We start from the raw sequence: 23,472 nt of genomic DNA, 5'->3' as shown, positions 1-23,472 counted from the left end.
TATAAATTTTGATCGTTGTTTACAATAAACTGATCTAAGGATTTTTGACATTGTCATTTCAAGTAAATATCTTACAGGTAAAAAAATTTGTATAGACCGGAACAAGTAATAATCTGAGTGTGCCCGATCTGGCGAATATGGTTGGTGCGATAACACATTTCATCTAAGCTATAACAGTTTCTGACCAGTTACAAAACTTGGGTGAAATTTGGCATTATCGTGGTAAAACACTACGCTTTGTTTGTCGATCAATTCTGGCGTTTTCTGTTTGATGATATTACTCAATTTGTTTACTTGATAACAGTACACTTTCGAATCAATTGTTAAATTGTCTGGTAAAAGCTCAAAAAAAATTTCTTTAAAATCCCACCCCCTTTAATAACGTGTGGAACCCATATATCGAGCTTTGAAACGAAACCAATTCGTTTTAAGTAATAATAAACGGTTCAATTTAACAAATCTAATCTCTTAGTGATTTCACGTGTTGTTATACGGCAGATCGCTTCGATCGGTACCTTTATTTTGTTTTCATTGGCTTCAAATGGCCATCCAGAATGTGGTGTATCTTCGATATTAAAATTACCAGAACGCAATTTTGTGAACCAGTTTTGGCACTGTCTTTCTCTCAGCACATCTTCTCCAAACATGTACCGCAATTTTTTTCTTGTTTGAACAGCATTTTGATTTTTTAGTTATAAAAAAGCAAAGTATGCCGAAAATGATGTTTTCGATTTTCCATATTTGATGGGTCATCGAAAAAAAAACAATTGTACAGAATCGAACAAAATTTCTTACAAATAAGCCTTAAAACGTCGGCTGTCAAATTATATAATGAAAATGTGGTTTAAAATCAAATTGGTTGGTAAAAATACATCTAATTCCTTTAGTAATAAAAAAAACGAAATTACTTTCCAAAAAACCCAATATTTAAACTCTCCATTGCTGAATAGAAACCTATATAACGCATTAAACAAAGAAAATAATATATTTGACTACTTAAAATTGCTTCATATAGATATTGGTGTTTAAGTCGTTTAAAAATATTGTGCAGCGAATTTAGTATTACCTAGTATTAAATCACCTCGGAAAGTAATTCGACCTTTTTCCGAACGATTGGTAGAGTTAATAGCACAAGAACTTGATGGTCTAACTTCGTATGCAAGTGCAACACCATAAATCTCAGTAAGAATTGCTAAAAATATTAAAATTTAAAAAATATTATGTCAAAAATTAAAACTTCTATCAATTACATTGCATTAAACATCAGTTTAGTGACTAGTGAAACTCATGAGATAGGGAAGTAATTCCTAAGGTAAATGCTAAGAAAAACACAATCCACTTAGTGCATTCTTCTGATTAGTACTTTCTGCCTGTCACAGCAATGGTGCCGGTTGGCTTCAACTGGTGGCGCTGTAATAAGTATCTTTGCCCAAGGTCTATAAACAAAATCTGGACACGATACCATGATGCATTGCGGCAGTCGTCATATTGGTTCCTTTGTTGTAATGTATGGGTATATGTACAGCGAATCTAGTTCTGTTGTTTTCGAACTCTATTAACGGGATTTCTTGTTACCTATTATATATATATATATATATACACACAGTAGAGCGTCGAAAATAAATTGGCGTCAATTGGGGACTGGGGTTGTTCCAATTAGTCATTTGTATTGACGGCCGGATGGCCGAGCGGTAAAGGTGGCAGCCTACCGCTCTGGGGGACCCGGGATCGAATCCGAACGGGTCGAATAATCCCCAGGAATTTTTCGGGGGGTGGTCCGTTCGGATATGTCGGGCCCCGTCCCTCGCCACCCGGTCGCCCCATTGTGGGCCTGGCCGAACCCATAATGGGCCTACTAAAAGAGGCCCTCTCAGTGCCCACAGGGCGGAAAGAGTTAAAAAAAAAATTAGTCATTTGTTCCAATTTCCGACTTTGTACGAAAAAATATATTAACCTGTCCGATGTTCAAATTTTTCTCCGTTGCGTATCGCTTCCTGTTGAATTTTTCTCCGTTGCGTGTCGCTTCGTGTTGAATTTTCGTCGATTTTAAGCCTAACGAAAATTTTTATAATAATCATCGAGGCTATCGTATCGTTAAAAATTATTTCTGCATTTTGTACAAACAAAATAAATATATTGAAGAATATAAAAACATGAAAATTATACTTTAGAAGTAAATCTAGTATGAAAAACGTTCGATTCAGCACGACACAGTCCGACTGAAAATCGTTCCAATTTCCGGCCATTTCAATTACCGACGTTCCAATTAACGACGCTTTACTGTATATATATATATAGTTTAATGTTAGGCACCAAATTGTAAGATTTCGTTAGAAAAAAGCATTTTGCGCTTTATAAATGTACATTTTCCACATTATTTTATCCTTTAACCTCATACAACCTCGAGCTCTCCTAGTTTTATCAGCGAGAAAACGGAACAATCTTATGGTTTTTTCCGACGAAGTCATACAATTCTGTGCCTAACATCAAAATATAAATAAAAAAAATAGATAACAATAAATCGGGTTAATCGAGATCGAAAAAGATATCGATTAACTGAATTTCTTGCCAACAACAGAGACAAATTCCCTCTGTATACACTACCACAAAGGAACCAATATGACGAGTTCCGCGTTGCAGCTAGTATCGTGTCCATACCTGGCATTTATAGATTTCGGTCCGAATCCTAGCCGCAAGCTCCTAGGGGAAAAAAGTGACGTAGACAGAAAAATTCTACGCTTCCCGACCGTATTATCCGGTAATCGCGGGATCCGCGTAAAGCTAAACTCGTTAACGGATTCCGGACGGCGCCCGAGGCTTAAAATTCGAAAGTTACAACGTCGGATTGTAATGCTTGCCGGGTAGGATTATGTGACGCGTGCGGGTAAACGGCCGCGACCGTACTCACGTGTGACGTTGCTGCGGTTCTTTTCAGGTCAAGCGCTACTGGCTGGGACCCGACTACCGAGCGGAGGGAGTGGCCGGAAACGACATCACCCGCACCAACGTTCCCGACATCCGCGTGGCCTACCGATACGAGACGCTGCTGGACGAACACAAGACCATCTTCCAGTCGGCGCTGCGATAGCCGCGTTTTTTTGTAAAGTGGCCGGAGAGTCTTCCGCTGCTCTTCTCCTCTTCCCGGCCACGCCCACTCCCGCCCTTCTCCTCTCCCATCCCGGCCAGGGGACCGCAGGGCGGGAGGGACGGCCCGGGCGTAAATAAAGTCTATCCGGTGTCTGTTCGTCTCCTCCTTTTCTTCCGCCTCGCCGGCCGACCGAAAAGTTGAAAGAAAAACGGAAACGACGTCACGCGTTCGAACCCGTCAGGTACGAAATTAGCCCTTTTCTTTATCGCGGGCCCACCTCCGCCGTTTCTTTCCTACGCGTACATCCCTTTGCTTCTCGACCTCTTCGTCTCGTATTCCCCATCGTTTTTAATTACGCGACGGAACCCTCGGAGGCGAAAACCCGGCGCCCGGTTTCTGGACGGAAGTTTAGCAAATCTTACCCTGCAAATACCCTTTATACTCTCGCAATGTAAGATCTTGCCAGTTTAGCAGGACAAAAGTCATAAAATTAACATACAATATATTCACTTATGATCTTCTAAAATCATGGAAGAAGCCATCCACAGAAAACTTCAACACCATACCACCCGCCGTTGCGGGTGGTATGGTGTTGAAGTTTTTTAATCGCCGTTTAAAAACCACTTTCGACTGGATCAGTCGAAGAGAGAGCGCCGGAATGGTGACGGTGGCTTTGTCAATGGGAAATTAATTACAATTAACGACGGTAACGTACTGCCAAAAGTTTTGTACAACTTTGTACACGGAGATTTTGTACTTTTATAATCTGAAAGATCTATATATGTCGTACCATGATTTTTTCCAATGCAATAAAATGAGGTATTGCAAAACAACCAACTTTTTACGGGTACCGTCGCGAATTAAACGACACGACGGTACCCCATAATAGCGACGTAATAATTGAAAGCGGTCGGACGACGTAATAGCCACGTTCGGACGTTTTCTGGGGGTTTATCTACGTTATGCGTGCAAATAAGACGGACGTTTACTTATTATTTTGTGTGACGCAAGAAAGAGGCCGTACCTGAAGTAACCCAGTACGGTAATTACACCGGCGTTTACGGTTCCCGGGCGAGAGTCGGCAGGACGAACGAAAAGCGAAGTTGCGGGTTATTTTTCGATGTTTTTTCTTCCGCGTCGGTTAACGATAACGGTCGGCAACCTCCCGGTTAGCGGAAAAGTCGAGGCGGGTGAAGTAGTTAGCTCGGGGACGGGCTGCGAAAAACCCAGGTAAATGTACTTAATTTAACTGGTTTGGCCGAAGTATTCGGTCGAGTGCCGGTGGCCGCTACTTTTAAATCACTTTCCCTCTCAAGCAACTCGATCACGTGCGGAGCCATCACAACCTGTCTAACACCGATCACTTTTCAAATATTAATAATAGACCGATATTAATTAGTAGTGGTTGGCCATCCTCTCTTCCAGGAGAAGGTCAACGAATACTTTGAGTCTAATTTACTTCGACTCTCTTCCTCAACACTCCTTTCTTCCTATCGGACCCACCGGTATGGTGGCATTCGAATAGGAAAATTATGTAATTCGAGGTTACCCGCCAGCACAAAATATGATTTAAGTGGTTTCGACGGTGCCGAGTTTAAGTATTTGGTCAGTTTATCGCGAAATTTGATTGGCTGCGAATGGAAGTTTCTTAGAGGTAACATTAGAAAATACGATATCGGAAAAAAATTTAAGATACCGCATTTTCAATTGGTGTGTAATTGACCAATGAAATTGTGCCATTTCGTACGGTTCGAGTAGCGTGATAAACGTGATAATGTTAGGTTAAAATAGCCAAATTATATGATTTTCGTTATATTTATTACATTATAGTATTTGAGTTATGTAACTACAAAGGTTATCTTAGATTGTTCACTTGGTATGATAAACCTTTACCTAACACATTTTCAAAATTCTTTATTCCTCTACTGTACACAATTTAAAGAATTTTAAAATTTGGTGTTTTAACCCTTACGTAAGATAACATTGGTAGTTATATAAATGATATAATAAAAGAGTTAGACGTACAGAAGAATCTAATAATCTTAATGTTCGTTGTTATTTTTTGCCCGAGCAACGCCGGGCTCATCCGCTAGTTTTAGAATAAGTGTTAAATATTAAAGCGGTTTAAATGCCGGATGTTTGTTTTCATATGACAAAATATTTAAATCTCTTAGTAACGCGGTACCGTATTTTCCAATTTCAGTAAAACTGTTACTTCAGAAAATGCAGCACGTTCACATAAACGACAGTATATGCAGCAAATAGCATTATTTGTATGAAAATATGAAATTATAAAATATGCAGTAAATTTCGGTCAAATTGTTCTTATTGAATACATTCGAGCAATTTTGTATGGCCGTTATTCCTTCCAAGGGAAAACGTCAACTAGAAAAAGAAAGTATTCGTAATTTTCTGTAGTTTTCTCAGCAAGTAATCGTTATTTATTAAAACATTTATTATATTACATATCTCACACGGCAGAAATCTTCAAATAATTAATAATAATTCAATTAATATAAATGTTTTTGAAAAATAATTGATTGGTGGATTTCTTATGATAAGTGTTTCCTGTCATAAATGCTTTACACATTATTTTTTTAAATCTGAAAATGTCCTGAAAACATCTGTTTAAAAAAGCTTCTAAAATGTAAGCAGATCGTGTTTTTTTTTAATGTACTAATACGGAATAAGGAAGTCAAACAATAAAATGTCACTTTGGGACAAAACATCTTTAAGGTAGCATTTCATCAATCGTGCAATTTTAATAAATCGGATTCCTCCGTATGTAACCCTTAATAAACCATTACTTTTATTAACTCTTAAATTATCACTCTCCCGGACCTGTCGGCGGGAAAACGAACAATCTTGCATCTTTGGCCGACAAATTTTTACAGTTCGGTGCTGAATACCAAACCATTAAAAAAAAAAATAGAAAACAAGAAATTCAAGTAATTGAGATGGAAAAACAAATAACAAAATTCGCTGTTAGAAACGCCGAACACGGACTCCCAGAGGACCCAATATGGCGACTGTCGCCGTGCAACACGGTATCGTGTCCAAACTGTGTTTGTAGATCTCTGCCGATGACTGTAGATGTTTTGTCAGAAGGATATTCGAGTGATCTCGTATTCTCTATTGTTCCCGTAAATCTCGCTCTTTTATTCGTCGTCTGTTATAATTTCCAGATACTTTATATTGTCGACTCTCTTCATTTCTATATCGTTGGTTTTTACGCGAGTCTATCGGAAATTAACTGTTTTGTTTTTGTTAACAAAACAGAGGGATATCGTTTGGTCGATATTTACACCGGTATTATTTGATTCCACGTAGTTTACTAACTTAACTAACATATAATTTCATTGGTACGGGACTGCCCGGAAATTTTCGTTTCGTTACGATACGGTCTTGCGGCCGGGCATTAAAGAAGTGGGTACATATACCGAAGAGTAGCGGTCCTAATACGGATCCGGGAAGTTTAGAAGATTTCCAAATAGAATTATTTACCCCGTCGCGGTATTTTCTGTTCCGTAAATGGGTTATTAGGCAGGTGAAGATGGAAGACGCCTTTCGGCTAAGAAGAAATTGTCCCGGACACTTGGTCTTCGTTCCGCATCTCGTCAGCCCCCACGCCTCTTTATGTTCGGTGTCGGTCTCGGCCGGTGGCGGGTGGAAAAATTTCCTCGTTCTAAAGTTGCCGACGTTCCGTTGTTTTCCCCGGGAAGGCGAGTATTAGAATTGCCTGGAGAAAAGCGGTGACGGAATGACCGGACCACTAGTGACAGAGAACGCCGAATAATTTACGTGTCGATCGAAATTAATTAACCGCCGGCGACTCTAAGGCTTGGTACCCGTGGGCGGAAACGAACGACGGAAATAGATAAACGTCTAGACCCCGAGCGAACATTAATGTCAATTTCTTCCGCACCGTGGCGCATACGCAACGTCGGCTTTTTCGCCCGATCGGAACAGAAAAACTAATGGGTTCGTCATACAAGGAACATTTGTTATACGTTAAATAAAACGAAACGTAACGAATGTAACCGTTTAAAATGTAGTCGTAGACAAAGTTCAAACGGACGGATTAAGGCAAGCGAGCGGGTAAAGGACAACGACGGCAGTGATGAAAATATTAAAGTATTTAACACAGGTCGTGTTTACCTAAGTATGACAAAAAGTTTTTTAATATCGGTGCGTATTGTTCTATCGGAGACGGTATACGTAGCATACGCAATTAAAATGCGGGATATATAATACATACAATACATGAGATTTTCACAGCCGAAAATCTCATTTTAATTGAATTCTAAGTAGCAAACGGATCGGACGGGAAACTTTGAATGGCACGTAATAATTACGACAAAACGTAAATACTCGTACGTTGATTATTAACTCTTCAAAAACAAAGAAAAAAACGAAAGGGTGGACGAAGGTGGATTTAGGCAGAGTTCAAATGTCCAGTTACCAAGGCAATTTGCTAGCCACTTTGGGGGGTGGGGAATGTGCTCGATATTCTCGCATTTAAAATATTTACGATGTTAGCGACTAATAAAAATCCATGTAGGGATATGTCCGCTTTGTAGTTGTTAAAGTAAAAATGTTCGAAAAATTACACTACTTATTTCATAGGCGTTATTTTTGTTTATAAATCTAAGTCACCACAAAGCAGTTAAGATCGTAAATTCCAGAATACCGAATATCTTCTTTCGAGAGAGAGTGGCCCGCAAATCTCCTTCGTAACACACCTTCGAACTTTCACCACAATAGACTCTGTCGTCGTAACCGCTTTAAGTTTTTTTCCGTTACTACGGTTCCTGTCGGATGAACAACGCGGGAAAAGCTTACGATTTCTCGCTACCGCAAGCTTAATTCGAACAATAAAACAGAAGTATAATAACAATATGTATGACGATAAGCGACGATTGACAACTTAACCAGATAAGTGTTTTCCAGCAGATAAAGAGTATCGTTCGGCGTTATACAAACGCCCTCCTTCGCATTCCCATTTTCGGCGTCTTTATTCGACGCCTGCGAGTATTTGAACCGATTCTTTTTGTTTTAAAATATTTCGTACGTACTTAATTCTTTCGGAGTATCAAAGGCGGGACTTACGGTTAGATATGAACGACGGCACCCGTTAATTACAATGTCCGCTATTTACAAGTAAATATAATACATGCTCTATTTGAAGGGTTGTCGGGGATTGTAAAACTGTCCGTTCAGTAGAGGTTCGAGAGTATCCGTCAACGGAAGTTTCACCGTATTGCGATTTCTCGTTTAGCGATCTGAGGTAACTTTGGAATTGTGGAAGTTCGTAGCCGATTGTCGGCGGCCGGAATTGCGGGACGCTTCGCCGAAATTTATAAAGACGGAAAGGAAAAAAGACGTGCCTCGCGTAGCCCACTTCTATTTTTTTCTTTTTAATTACTTTCGTACGAAATAGTGGCGCGTGGCGGTCTTCCGGATCCCCGTCGACCTACGCTCGTTCGAAATGAAACCGACGAGTGACCCGCGCCGCAAAATATAGCGCTCGTCCGACCGCCGACGGAAAAACCGAGTCCTTCCGTTTCTACGTTATCCTTAAAATGACGTCGGACGGAGATCGTGGCCTCCACTCGATAGACCGCCGTCCGTTTTATTTCGGTAGGGAATCTTCCGGCGGGACGTCTTCACAGGAACCTGGGTCCGTGGACGGGACACCTGGAAAGAGAAACGGCCTATGGTCACCGGGATTTTCGGCGAGGAAGTCCTGAGCCTCGTGCGGGGGAAGTGTCCGCCCCTGGCTGGAAAAAAGGCCGTCTTACCTTACAAAGAAGCCGGATTCTTCCGTTCTCCGTCCCGAACTCTGCCAAAAAAAAGAAAATCTTTATTTTTCTTCAGCCGAAAAAGCGGAAATCGTCCGAGTGGTTTCCGCGGAAAGTCGAGGGGAGAATCCCGGTCGACGGACGTTTGGTTTTTGATTTTATGCGCTAAATTCGACCGCATCCCGAATACGAAGTATGCATACCCGCGACGACAAGCGTTATCCGGGGTGCTTTTTGTAGACGGTGGAAATGGCACTTTTCCTCCGCAACGGGAAACGTTACGTTAAGCGGACGACGCAAAGAAGGCTACTAAAATGGCCAAAGATTCGTCGGCGTAAAGCCTGGTACTCGCATGCGGAAACAGACGACGGAAACGTTTGCCGTTCCGTGTCGCGTGTACTCGCGTGCGGAAATTACCCTACAATTGTAACGCGCCATCTGCCAGCCGTAAATTTAAACAAGATACTACAGTAGGTAGGCCACGTGCCAGTAGTCGAAAATGGATTGCTTTGTTATATAATTAAACTTTTTAAGTTTGCCTTCGACCTTATCGCAAATGAAAAAACCTCAAAAACGAGTAATTTGGATAGGAAAAATATTCTAAATTGTCGAAAGTTAGGAATAGCGAATACTTTCGTCACCGAATTACGATTACGCCATTCCCAATACTTTACGCAGTAAGTACTGTACGTCTATTTGACATTATTTAAATCGGATAGTAATATAGTGTGTAAATGAAATGTATTAGTGTACAAATAAAGCTTTTTAGCTTGCCGAGCGCCATAGTTCGAATGCTACGCCCCACGTGATCTTTATGACGACATTGCTGAACGGCCTTCCTATTGGTCTAATTTTTGCCGTTCCGTTTTCCGCCAGGACAAAAATTGAAAATTTTCAATTTCGTATTCCGTCGGCTTCGACGACAAAAATCGCGTCATTTTGCCATTCCGTCGTCTTGCCACGTGTGAGTACCAGGCTTAAAGACGGACAACGCGAGCGGCCGGTCGATCGAAAGATTCAATAATTTACTTCGTCTAAGTCGACGACCATTAGCTATTCCCCCGTACGTCCGCCTACGTCTTTCCTAAAGGGTCTCGGACCCTAGAAAGAGGTTTGTTAACCTGTGTCACGAAGAACGGAACTTTGCGGGGCGCCCATTACGGGTGTAAATCGACGGAAATAAAAATCCCGTGCCCGCATTTTATAGGAACGAGTAAAAAGTAGGCTAAGCCCGGTTAGAAAGGGAAGCGCCGCCCGATTACATCTCGGGTTCTCGGCCGAGATCGTCGGCCGACCGACGTCCTTCGCAGGACTCAAACCCACTCCGCGTCGCCCGGAAACCCGGCGACTTCCGGATTACCGGTTCTCCGGTGGCCTCGAAATAAAAGTTGACGGAAAAGCGTTTTCCGAGCCGCGGAGTCGCGGTAACGCGAAATAGACCCGACGGCGAAACGGGAATTTCCCTCGTTCCCGCCGCCCGGAAAGAGCGAAAGAGGAGCCCACCCGAGAGGGAAATCTTCCGGATCGAGCTTCGGTCCAAGCTTCCAGCGCCACTCGAGTCAGGGTGTCGGAATCCAGCACTCGGTCCAGAAGGTCCTCCAGAACGTCGTAGGCCACGACCGGGTCTTCCACCACCTCCTTCCACGCCTCCTGAAATCCAAAAATCGTTCCGTGCACAATTTCCCCTCTCCCACCGGACGACCCACCCGGTAAAGTCGGGAAAATGGGCGGGGCCTCCGGCGGAAGAGGAAATTCGGAGACCGGGAAAAACCTCAAGACGAAACGTTGGTGCCCGTAAACGACGACGGAGAGATACGACCCCCCGATTTCGGGGGGTTTCCGCCTCTTCCCTCCGTTTTCCGATATTGACGGTCTCGGCCGCTTAATCGCGCATTTATCTGGAAATTGGAAAAACCGGGCCGTTGGGTCGCTAACGTCGCTAAGAAAATTTCGGCCCTAAAGTAACATTTGCTTGGGCGACGCGTGTTGCTCGGCGCCGTACGCTTCTGTACTTTTAATTCTATTAACTATAATAAAAATGGACGTTAGTTTATAAAACCGGTTTTTAAAATTACGAATACGATGGTACCCGCTACTTCCGGCGCTAAATTCCACAAAAATTCACTCGGCAATTGCGACGATGCTCGAAAGTTGCCACGCATTTTTCGCTGCGCTCCAAGCCTAAAATAACCGGGTAAACAGAACAAATAACTGAAATTAGCAATAACGTGTTAAATTTTTCAACCATAAGTAAGGACGGCCGTTAATAATCGGCAAACGTTTTCGGTTTATTAATGCCGTCCGTGGAGCGTGTTGCGGTACATATTCTACTAACTCGACACCGGACACGACGGACATTCGTATTTGTGCGCTAATTGATTGTCCGAATCCGGATTTCGTATGTATTTCTTCCTTCCGGTTACGTTCAAGTTAAAATATTTACCTAAATCACGGCAAAACCTGTCCGAAACGGAACGATCTTCTATGTTAAAAAAAGAACCCGTTGGAAACGGAACTCTCCAAACCGAACAAAATATTCGTAATCGTGATTTACTATATATATTGTTCGTTCCGCGAAAACACTGCTGCGGTTTTCTATGCAGTCTCAACATCCACGTTATCGATTAATATTACCCTTCTTGTCTCGCCATTATTAATTAATTATCCGAGCTGTTACTAGGATTTATCACGCGTTATAGACAACTGTCCGGGAGACCGAACGACTTTAAATATTTTTGGTAACCGGGTATACATTTTTTTGCAGCCGTAACCACTTTTATGCCGGAGAAACTAAAAAAAGGGCGCGAGAAAGTCACCCGCTCCGTGCGGAAAATTTTCCTCGGGCGATAATGGCGGTTACCGGCGTGGTCCGGCCGACGTCCCGTATTTTACCGGGCTTACCTGTCGGGGGGCGGGTCGTAGATCCACTTCGGCGGTGGGAAGGTAGGGCCGAGGGTGGGGCCCTTCCGTCTCGGGAAAGAGGGCGGGCGGATCCGTCCGGCCACTCTCCTCTTCCGGCTCCGGCCAAAGGCTGCGAAGAACGGGAAGATTAGGACGTTGGGGAAGGAAGACGGACCCGCCGAGCGGCGGGCCCCCTTCTGATAGCCGGAATTTAAAGAATCGCGCATTCCCTTAAAATAAATCGTCTTTCTCTCGCCGATCTTTTAACTCCCGCCGGTCCCCGCCGGAAAGTGGCAACTTTTCCCCGGCAGTAATACTACGAGTGTGACGTCACGCTCCGGGCCGTTTACCAGTTTTTCCACGGATACGTGATATAATTATCACTTTGCGTTTTATCCGTCGTAATTGTTTAAATGAATGTTTTCAAAAGTTACGAATTCGAGTGTGTAGTTTTTAATGTTTAATTTTAATTGAAAAAATTGAAAATGATCAACCAAAAGAATTCCGGTCAGAGAAAATTTCTTTGTTGGTTTGTGCATTAGTCTGGATTGCATTTTTTGTCGGAAGTACAGTACGTAAGATGGTGATTTGGAAATTCGGTAGGAAATGTTAGACTAGGATGTTTACGTGCAACGTTAACATCGGTACCACTGTCACTAGCGTTGTCGTAAAGCTTACGTTTGTTTCGTACAGTTTAAGGCATACGTTTTTCTTTTGCCTTTAAGGCAAAAGAAAAACGTATGCGATAAAATGCTCCACTAGCGTAAAAACCCTCACCGTAAATATTTTCAATCATGTGATCTATTTGCCTTTGCGCTTGGATTTCGGTGGCGGTCCGGATCCACTAGCGAAGTTTTTACTTCGACGATCCTATCGAAGTTACGGTTGTATACGTCACATATCGAAAGACAATGATTTATATTCTACGAGTTTTTGTACTATAATTACAAATGTAGTAAAAATAATATCTTTACTTTCATATATTAACTTTTATTTTTATATTATTATTATCTGAGTTATACTCGGTGAACACCGGTGGTTACTATGCCGGACCAGAGTCAAGGCATAGCAACCAAAACAAAACAAAAATTTAAAAAATGTGTCAGTGTTTGTGTCTGTATTCAGGAATTTCCTATAGTGGCCTTCTGTGGTGTGTATGTGTTTCTATTCAATTGTAATGTACCCAGGCTTTTGTGTCCCTATCCAACCTCCACAGACGCCTTATTTCCTGAGTGAGTTCTGTGTACTTGCTGACTTTTCAGTGAATGTGTTTTGTACATTGTGCGTGTTTGGAATGGATATGTCTATAATGTATGTGATTTTATTGTGTTTGTCAATGAGTGTGATGTCTGGTCTGTTGTGGTCAATTATTATTATTATTATTATTATTATTACTACTATTTTAATCGCATTATAGTATATTATTAAGATACTATATTGCACTTATATGCGTAGTCTTTTATTATATACCCAATATAAATTGAAGGATTTTCATATGTCCGTCCGTATCGATTGTTCTAGACATCCATTCTTATAATCGGGATGCCTCTTGTCATATATACGTGGGTACTTTCGGATGTTTTCGATAGTAAACCTAGATCTATTCTAGGTCGTTGTAATTATATATTGTTTTATTTTCAATGTTTATTTCCCTATGTCTCACTTTTTTGGACTACCGACCAGAGTAAAAAACGTGCGCATCGAATGCACGTTGTAAGATGTAAGGTAGTGAAAATATTTAGAAGGAGACTCAAAATTGAATTGCACCTGAGGTCTTTCAAGTGCTAAATCCGCCACTGGTCGACAGTACCGTTTTACGGACGTATACCCTGTCGAAAGTCGAACACTGCCCGACTTGCTTTACGCTCGTTTTACCACCTGCTCTGGCGTAAAATATCATGGTCATGCGATTAAACGTATTTACGATCAGGTTTTTACGCAAGTGGAGTCTCTCCCTAAGACAATTTTTCCTCTTGTTCCTCTCGCATCCATACACGTGAAAAGATTTTAAAACGCCCACAATATCGTAATTACAACTAGAATATTGTAGCTTTGAAAATGCTGTCGATATACAGGGGGGATGCAAAAGTAGGTATTATGGAAAAAACATACAGGGAGAAAATAGGAAGAAAAAGCATTTATTTTTATGTACAAATTAAATCACAAATAAGGAATACGAACTATAAAAGATGATGATAATAGTAATTACTCCCGTGATCGCCACCTGGTCGTGGTGGGAGAGCCCAGTAATTTTACTGAACTATAGAGCAATGCAGGCTGGAGTACAAGCTCCTGGTAGGGACACCCATACCAGTAAGGTCTACGGGGAAGAAATGAAGCTAAGAGTGACCACACCCACAAAATGTGGGTGTGGTCACTCTTATCTTATTTATCACGGTAGTAACCAGATCTAAATATGATACCGGCTCGGACGTCACCCGAGTTAACAAGGTTCGCGTTCGTGGGTTAGGGAGAGGGGCTCACGTTCGAAAAATATGCCACAGTCTCCCTTGGTTACCGGTGGCGAAAGCAGCACCGGCCCAAGCATGGCTACTGCAATGCCCTCAACACATGTGAGGAACCAACCTAGCCTTGCTATTTCTGTGGCAATGCATCCACAGACCACAAAGGCTGGAAAACCACGCCAACAGATGAAATGGACAACGGAAATGAACGAGTTTATCATCCATACTTATTACACCATCACAAAACTCGAAACAAACATGACAGCATACAGACAACAACTACACCATAGATTCACACAACAATATCCTCACCTCACTGTTACCGAGCAAAGGGTTGTTGATCAAAAAAAGAACAATTATACACAACAACCTTATCCCACAAACAACACTTGAACTTATCAAACAACAGGTTGCCGATCAAATACATCAACAGACAGAAACATCTAACATTAATGAAGTTTACGTAACCTGTCAGGATAATCCAGCAACAAGCACTGATTACAGCACACATACAACAACTACCACTATTGATACTATAGACACTTCCTCATCCGCCACTGATAACACAGACATAGATTTAGTTAATACGCTCTCACTTATATTTCTGGAAACACTCACTAAATATACGGGCACAGATCCCACACAACGACCACGAATACCAAAAATCAATACGTCAAAGGAAGTAGAAAAAACACTAAATTATATAAACACTCACTCACTACCACGCTACATTCATTCAATTTCTACACTCTCAAACATTCATACATTAGTTTATGCTGGGGCAGTCACAGTAGTGACACATCATGGACTGAAAATACAATCCCAGACAGATACACACAAAACACAATTCTATCAGAAGCCTGCCTGGCAGAGGAGAATAGAAACACAAATAAATGACATTAGACAGCAATTAGGCAGGCTGACACAAAAAACAGCATAACACCCAACTTAAAGAAACAACTCAAAAACATTTTCAAGAAAATAAAAACACACACAAAGCATGAACATCACGACACACACATTATAGAATACATTGATACACTAAAACAAAAACTCGTAACAAAAGCACGTAGACTTAAACGATACAAAACATGTACACTACGAAAACAACAAAATAAATTACTGTATTTACAAACAATGAAAAACTCTTTTACAGACAAATTGGTAACAAAACAAACACTGATACACAGCACAGTGGCACACCAACAGAAGAACTCACAACTTATTGATCTTCTTTTTGATCCTGTGCTGTCACACATTGCTGATGCAAGCTGGATCGAGGAGGAGAACCAAAACTTGCACAACATACCAACTATGCCCTGTGCTAAAATAAACATACACGACATTCGCTACGCTGTGAACAGAGCATACAACTGGAAGACACCTGGTGTAGACAACATTCACAATTTCTGGTACAAAAATTTACATCACTGCACCAGGAACTACCTAAACACTTAACACACATCATCATCAATCCACAAGACATGCCAAAATTCCTTACTCAGGGCATCACCTACATCAGCGGTTCCCAACCTTCTTTTGACCAGGGACCACTTTGATTTCATTGTTGTTAGCAAGGACCACACGGTTTAAGAAAAATAAACTATGTCAATCTAAAAATAAACTTTAATCAAAACTTTTAACATAAGTAATCGTTAAACTCAAGAGTAACATGCTTTAGCAGTACTATTATAATAGAAAACATAACATTTTTAGTAAAAATTAAATTCAGTTTGTATCAATGTGGGAATAATAATTTAAATTGAATAAAAGTTTTAAATCTTTCGCGGACCATATTTTAGCTCTTGCGGACCACTGGTGGTCCGTCCGCTGACCTACATGAAACCTAAAAACAACAATACCACAGACCCCACACACAATTACATGTCTTCCAACACTCTACAAATTATTGACATCCTGCATTGCAAACAAAATATACAAACATGTTGAAGAACATGACATTCTTACGGAACAACAAAAAGGTTGCCGTAGAAATCACAGGGGACGCAAAGAACAGTTACTCATAGATTCAGTCATTCTACGGCAAGTACACAAACAACACAGAAACATACACATGGGATATATAGACTACAGAAAAGCATTCGAAAATGTTCTACACAGTTGGCTGCTACATATTCTACACATGTACAAAATACATCCATCACTCATTGCATTCTTTCAAAACACTATGCAGCACTGGAGAACAACACTACATCTCAGGATTAGTAACACTTCCTTACAAACAAACCAAATATTCATTAGGCGAGGAATTTTTCAAGGAGATTCCTTGAGTCCTCTCTGGTTCTGATTAGCTCTGAACCTATTATCCAACATGTTAAACAACACGCAATATGGTTACAATATCAGACATGAAAAAACAACACAGTTTACACTGTCACATCTCATGTACATGGATGACATAAAACTTTATGCATCCACACAAAAACAACTTCTTCAACTCCTACAAATTACACATTCATACACCAAGGACATACAAATGGAGTTTGGCCTAGACAAATGCAAAACACTTCACATAGAAAAAGTAATTCTGAGGAAAGAAGATTTCGCACTTGGAAATGGAGACATTATTGAATCCATGGAAGAGGGCGAGTTCTACAAGTATTTAGGATTCCAACAGGCCAAACTAACAGAACATACACAAATAAAGCAAAGATTAATTAAAGAATACCAAAGTAGGTTAAATGTTATTCTCAGAACACAGTAAAATGCAAAACACACAGTTAAAGCAATAAACACATATGTCATCCCAGTACTCACATATTCTTTTGGAGTTATACATTGGACTCGCACAGATCTCGAGCAACTCCAAAGGAAACAAGAACAATACTTACTAAGCATAAACAACATCATCCTAAATCCGCCACAGAAAGATTAACCCTTTCACGTAAAGATGGCGGACGTGGCCTGATTGACATAATTAACCTTCACTACAAACAAATACAGTCACTGCGAGAGTTTTTCTACAAAAAGCAAGAAACATCACAGTTACATAAAGCAGTAACTTTAGCAGACTCGAATAACACAACATTAAATTTACACTCACTACATATGGACACGACACAATATATAAAAAACATAGACACCGTTAAGCAATCATGGGCTCAAAAGGCGCTCCGTGGCAGGCATCCTTACGACCTGGTCCAGGATTTTGTTGACAGAACTGCGTCAAACAGCTAGTTAGCTCGGGGATGCCTCTCTGGGGAGACGGAAGGATTCATGATTGCCATACAGGATCAGGTCATAAATACTAAAAACTACAGAAAACACATACTCAAAGATACAACACTCACAAATGACACATGCGGAAAATGTCATATCATGCCAGAAACTATACAACACATCACTTCCGGTTGCAAGCTCTGGCACAGACAGATTATTTACAAAGACATAATCAAGTAGCAAATATAATACACCAAGAGCTTGCAAAGAAACACAAATTAGTAGACATCCACAAACCATACTACAAATACATCCCACAGACAGTATTGGAAAACAACACACAAAATGTACTGTATACTGAGCCATAATCACAGATAAAACAATTTACCACAATAGACCAGACATCACACTCATTGACAAACACAATAAAATCACATACATTATAGACATATCTATTCCAAACACTCACAATATACAAAATACATTCACTGAAAAGTCAGCAAGTACACAGAACTCACCCAGGAAATAAGGCATCTGTGGAGGATGGATAGAGTGCTTATTGTACCTGTTGTTCTCTCCTCTACAGGGGTCATAGCACACACACTACACAAAAGCCTGGGCACATTACAATTGAATAGAAACACATACATCACACTACAGAAAGGCCACTATATTGAATATATGCCACATTGTTAGGAAATTCCTGAATACAGACACTGACACTAACACACTTATTTAAGTTTTGTTTAGTGGGTTATACTCGGTTGACACCGGTGGCTGTGTCAACCGAGTATAACCCACTAAACCCAACATAATAATGAACACCAAACATTTGTATTTCTCAGATTTTCAACTGTATACCTACTTTTGCACTCCCCTCCTGCCCTCCTGTATATTAAAATTGCAAGATTTTGTTAACCTCGATGAGCTGCGTGAGGAGTTTTGAGTGTGAGGGTATATTATTACAGTGTTTAATTATCCAATTAGTAATGTCAATAAGTGTTTCTTGTATATTTTGTTATTCTTATGCAGGTTTTGGTCTCGATCATACCGCAGTCTTACGACCTCATAAGTTACTTAATTCGGCACTTAGACGAATAATGCGACACGTGCTTGCTATTAGCACATTAAAACGTGTGTTAAAGGCAAGCACGCGTCGCTCGAGAATAACATTGATAATCGTAACGAAAACAGTGAAAACAATTGATACGGAAATTTTTCGTCTCCGGAGGCCGGCCAACCTACTTAGTAAAATTCGTCTTTAGACGAAATTTACTAAATAGAATTTTCCTCTGACGCCACCCGAACGCTTCTCGCCCACCACGTAAGGTCCGCGGCGGTAAAACGGGAGAGGAGCGGCGTTTTTTCCGGATAAGGAAACGGAGGCCTTCCGCGGAAGTAAAGGCTCTTTCCCTAACATGGAGGGGTGAACGAACACTGCCGATTTTCTCCGCCCAAGTTGGGGCCGGGCGACTTATGCCGCGTAATCCGAGAAGGGAAAATCGGAAGGTCCTGTAACTCCCTCTTTAAGAAGCTACTCGGTGCCAAGTACTCGCCTGCGGAAACGAACGACGTCACACCGGCTGTGGAAGCCGACGGAATACAATGCGGCGGAAAGCGGAAGTCCGATAGAAAGGTTGTTTGGCAACCAGGCGGTTGCCAAACAACCAATCAGCGTTGGAATTATGGCAGTGGGCACGCTAATACAGCGATTCCTAACTGGGGGTACGCGCTTGGTGATTTACAGGTACGCGAAAAAAAATTAATACTATAAGAATATTCGGATTCTGCGTTTAGGCCTTTGGCTGTCACGGCGCTCGATGCTTAGTTTTAAATAAAAACAATTATATTTTTATTATATTTATCTGTGTCCTTTCTCCAACGCTTTTCGATCAAAAAAACTTTTACGTGTAGTTGCACAGCGCCGTATAATTGAACGAGACTCCGCCGTTTGACGAAAATTCCAAATAAAAACTTACCGAAAATTATACTGAGACAATTCTACTGGTGGTAACAACAGACTAGAATATACTATGTAGAGTGGCTATAGTGACGCCGTGTTTGAAGAAAATTGAATACTCGTTCGCCATTTTCCTTTTAGTCAAGGATGCGTGCCATTTGTATTGCATAAAGGCAGCGAACTAGGATATTCTACCTCGTGTAAAAGTGTGCAAAAGAAAGGAAGAGTTTTAACCCTTAACTGAGATGGTGCGAGTCAAAATGATCTTACTTTGATTTTTTTTTTTTAACTTTGAAAGTAAATAACAAAACTTCTTCTTTTAACCCTGTAATTAAACGTTTCTAAACAAGACAATATATTTCTGTAGAGATAAGTTAAATGCATTTCTAAGCATTTTTAATTTTACTTTCCTGATTGTTATGTATACATAACAAGGGAAAGCATTAGAATAGTGTCAAATTTGATCCTGAGAGGTTTTTGTAAATTTTCACGTTTTAGACCTGAATCCAAAAAAAGCCCCCAAAACCGAAAAAATATTCCGTGTATATGTGTGTGTTGGCATCTGTAAGAAACGAAATTTGTCATGATAGCTTATATATCAGGAACGTTGATGCTAATAAATTTTGGTGGTTAAAGGCTAAAGAGGTGGGGAGATAGAGGATGTCTGTGTCATATCTCGGACTTAATGAAAATGTTAATCGTTATTAACATTTACAATTATTTCTTTTTTTTTTTTTTTTTTAATAAATCTCACCACTTTCAAAAGTAAGCTTTTTGTCATTCGATAATAATTAAAATATAAAACGTTTTAAGTAAAAGTTTCTTCTTCCAATAACGAGACTAGTGGTATTTATCAGGTCTTTCTTGATTATCCGCGAGTAACAGAGACTGAAATTAAAACAATTCACTTTATTTCGCCTGTTTAACAGTGCATTTTGGATGAGTAATTTCTCAATCCCTCTTCGGGCTTACGTCGTCAGTGTATAGGGTTGTTGTCTACAACATATGGAACAAAAGGTTGGTTCGTGTTAACATACTTTTTCTAGAATGATGCATACAATGCACAATTTGTTCACATCCTAATGATGTATTTCTACATATCAGTCTCACTTACTGGCATGTTTTCTTGGTGTATTTTTCGTGGAAAAATGCAACACTTCTTCCATTTCCCACAATTATTAGCTCCCGATTACCTTTTAGAATGATTTTCACTTCAATGTAGTTCATAACATGAGAAAAGTCAAAATGTAATTTTTCATTATAAATATTTTCTCATATTGAAACCAAAGTTTTCACAAACTATAACTATAATAAAAACACAAGAACACTACTTATATTCTGCAAAAGAAAAAGAATACTGTCCAAAAAAATCAACAACGTACCAGGTATGGTACAGATCAGACTGACCTGGTAAACTATAAATAAACAATATTAAGAGTTGAGTACTACAATTACCAGAGTTTAAAATGGTAAGTGTAAAAGTGGTTCTTAACCCTGAATATTGTTTACTTATAGTGTACCAGGTCAGTCTGATCTGTACCATACTCGGTACGTTGTTGATTTTTCGGACAGTATTCTTTTTCTTCTGATTTTACCTTCTTTATCATAATTAAATAAACTCTAGAAAATAGCAAAATTCGAGATGAAACAATCTATATCTGTATCACTTCTCTAATTGCCTAAAATAGGGGCAAACAAAACAAACTAGATTTAGATTAGAAAAGTAGATCTAAAGTGACAATCCTGCCCAATACCTGGTATAGACTTCGATGTTTTGACTTAAAGTAAAATTGGGGTCGATAGTACCCGTCGTCGCCACCAAGATCGCCGTATTTAAGGTCGCAGCCACTCTAGTACAGTGGCGTGCCGTCCATGGAAGCTGTGGAAGCACGCTTCCCTCGAATTTTCTAAAATATAAATACACATCGCGCGATTATTTTCATATTTTAACACACTTCGAATTACTTGAAATTAATATTTTATTATAATCGCATTATGTATTTTATTACAAATTTCTATAAGTGTGAAAAACGATAAAATTGCTATTGTATATTCGAATATAAATTCGTATTCTCAATAGAAGCGCCGTATTGTCAGTTTTCGCGGCGAAAATATTTGAATGGTGTATGTAAAGCAGCCAGATTACAGGCATTCGCGCTTGCGCTTTACAGAGCAACATCCTCACGCGGTTTAGCTGGTGTATGCTACACACCACAATATCTTATTACGCTTCCAATGATTCTATCCAGGGCCGGCACAGCTTTCCAACATCAAATGTAGTATATTCTATCTCGTTGGTGGTGAGTAGAAAAGTAGATTAAATGCCCAGCGCTATACAGATAGTCTTTTAATCTTGGTCAATTCGGCGGGCCCGCGCACCTTCCTTGCCACGTCACCGCTGTTTATTTACAGTTACAAGTATGTAAAGTACAAACATTTTTGTAACATAAGGGGTACAATTGAGGAAAGTGGGCAAGGGAGGCAAAAGTGTTTGGGAACCGCTGCTCTAATACTTGAATATATTTCGTTTACACGCAACATCACTATCCGATTTAAATATTAATCGGGGACGGTCTAACGGTAACTCGGGTATCGAAGCATCGGACGTTCCTGTTTCCGTATATTTTTCTATTTACCGTAAGCTCGTAAGCGGCACTTTCGAATTTCCATCGATTTATCATCGATTTACATTTACGGTCGGCGCCTTTCTGTCGTAGGGTAATTTCCGCACCCGAGTATGCGCAGGCATGAAGAAGACGGGACGTTTCCGCTGGCCAAAAAATCGTGACGAAAACCGCGAAAACGAACGGACGGTGGGGATATTTGTCGAGCGGAAGTACGAGATAAAAAGAGGCGCCGCGGTCGCGCCTTTTGCTTTCCCGTGGGTACCGCGCCCATTTTTCTATTTCCGTATATAAATCCGGAATTAAATTCGTAATTTGCCATTTTTCTGCCCGTTTAAATACCCTTTCACCTAAAATGACTCGGCTCCGCCGCCGCTCTCCCTGGCCGAAAACGCAGGCGGAAGTAAAACGTCCGTTCTTTTGCCTTTTCGTCGTTCCATCGTTTTAACGACTGCGGCCGTCCTATCCCGGAAAGTAACGGAGGGCGGAATGCCTCGGAAGTCAACTTACTTCCCCGGCGCCGGAAGGAAGTCGGGCCCGCTCCTACCCCAGGCGGGCCGCGGACCACCCGTCCGTCTCGCAACCCTCCTCAGCGCCTCCGCCCGCGTTTCCGTCAAATGTTTTCTTTCGGAGCCCGAAGAAAGCCCGAATCGGCGGCCGGGCCGAGTACGGCTTAGGCGCGGTGGCGGTGGGAGGGCCCGGTCGGAATTTGGCCTCCATTTCCCGCGGCGCGGAGACGGAGTGTACCGGCGGAAGGGAAGGTAAAAAGCCGACTTTCCCGAGGGAAAGGCGGGCGCTCACTTACCCGATGCGTCCCAGGGGCGGGCGACGAGAGCTCGCAGGTCCACCGGAGGCGAGTGAAGCAGGCGGCCTCGCATGGCGTCTCTCCCCTCCGCCGGGGGCGGGACCGGACGTTACGTGACTTCCGGGAGAAGACTGCGAGGTAGGAGTTTTATCGATCGCCGCATCGATCCGCTCGTCGGAAAGGAAACGGGTGGCAGCCGACCGAGCCCGGTTTACTGTTCGGCCCTTTATTTTGACGTAATTCCTCCGGAGAACGCGTCTACCGCGGAAACGGACGCGAAGTTCGGTCCGTTTTTGTAGTCGACGGCCCCATCCTCCGCTAATGAACTTTTCCGCGAAATTGGACCGCCGTACGTCGGTCGGACTCGCTACCTTTATCCCTTTATGAAGTGGTGGGCGGGTCTTGCAATTTTTACAAATATTAGGAATAATAAAAAACACTTTAAAACCACATTTTGTACAAAATCATTCCAGACTAAAATTATCTGGCACTATAAAAGACAAAAAGTCTGGGCGAGTTTAAAGCATGGTGACTTAAACGCGAAGAGATGATTTTAAAATCTTCGTTACAGCGCGTGAAGTTTTCGAACATTCGTCAGTCGGTTCGGTAAAATAGATCGAAAAGAGGACGCGAACAAACGTGCAAAAA

At 41.2% G+C, this 23,472-nt stretch overlaps 2 protein-coding genes across 4 annotated transcripts in view; one reads left to right on the top strand and one right to left on the bottom strand.

Annotated features, from left to right (window-relative positions):
* The window catches only part of AMPdeam (AMP deaminase), an 89,632-nt gene extending 86,392 nt beyond the window's left edge, over positions 1-3,240 (top strand). For all 3 annotated transcript variants that reach the window (XM_067279124.1, XM_067279123.1, XM_067279125.1), the window contains one exon: positions 2,936-3,240. In XM_067279124.1, coding sequence (XP_067135225.1) covers positions 2,936-3,088 — 153 coding nt within the window. In that variant the 3' untranslated portion in view covers positions 3,089-3,240. The remainder of the gene's footprint in view (positions 1-2,935) is intronic.
* Positions 3,241-8,665: 5,425 nt separating this feature from the next.
* LOC136982536 (uncharacterized) lies at positions 8,666-22,941 on the bottom strand. The gene is made up of 4 exons (XM_067279031.1): positions 22,825-22,941; positions 10,393-10,539; positions 8,890-8,930; positions 8,666-8,785 (listed from the first exon to the last, which is right to left on the bottom strand). The coding sequence occupies exons 1-4, from the start codon at positions 22,895-22,897 to the stop codon at positions 8,666-8,668; spliced, it is 381 nt and encodes a 126-aa protein (XP_067135132.1). The 5' UTR covers positions 22,898-22,941.
* Positions 22,942-23,472: the final 531 nt, after the last annotated feature.

This window comes from Centruroides vittatus, unplaced genomic scaffold (genome assembly GCF_030686945.1).
Source record: "Centruroides vittatus isolate TY-2023 unplaced genomic scaffold, ASM3068694v2 contig_854, whole genome shotgun sequence".
NCBI classification, from domain to species: domain Eukaryota; kingdom Metazoa; phylum Arthropoda; class Arachnida; order Scorpiones; family Buthidae; genus Centruroides; species Centruroides vittatus.
This window is presented reverse-complemented; position numbering and strand designations above follow the sequence as displayed.

Excerpts from the sequence above, each read along its gene's own strand:
- LOC136982536 (XM_067279031.1), bottom strand. The coding sequence starts at position 22,897 with ATGCGAGGCCGCCTGCTTCACTCGCCTCCGGTGGACCTGCGAGCTCTC. Across the intron at positions 8,931-10,392 it reads CCGGAAGATTTCCCTCTCGG|AGTTCGGGACGGAGAACGGA; the intron begins GTGGGCTCCTCT and ends TTTTTTTGGCAG. Across the intron at positions 8,786-8,889 it reads GAATCCGGCTTCTTTGTAAG|GTGTCCCGTCCACGGACCCA; the intron begins GTAAGACGGCCT and ends TTCTCTTTCCAG.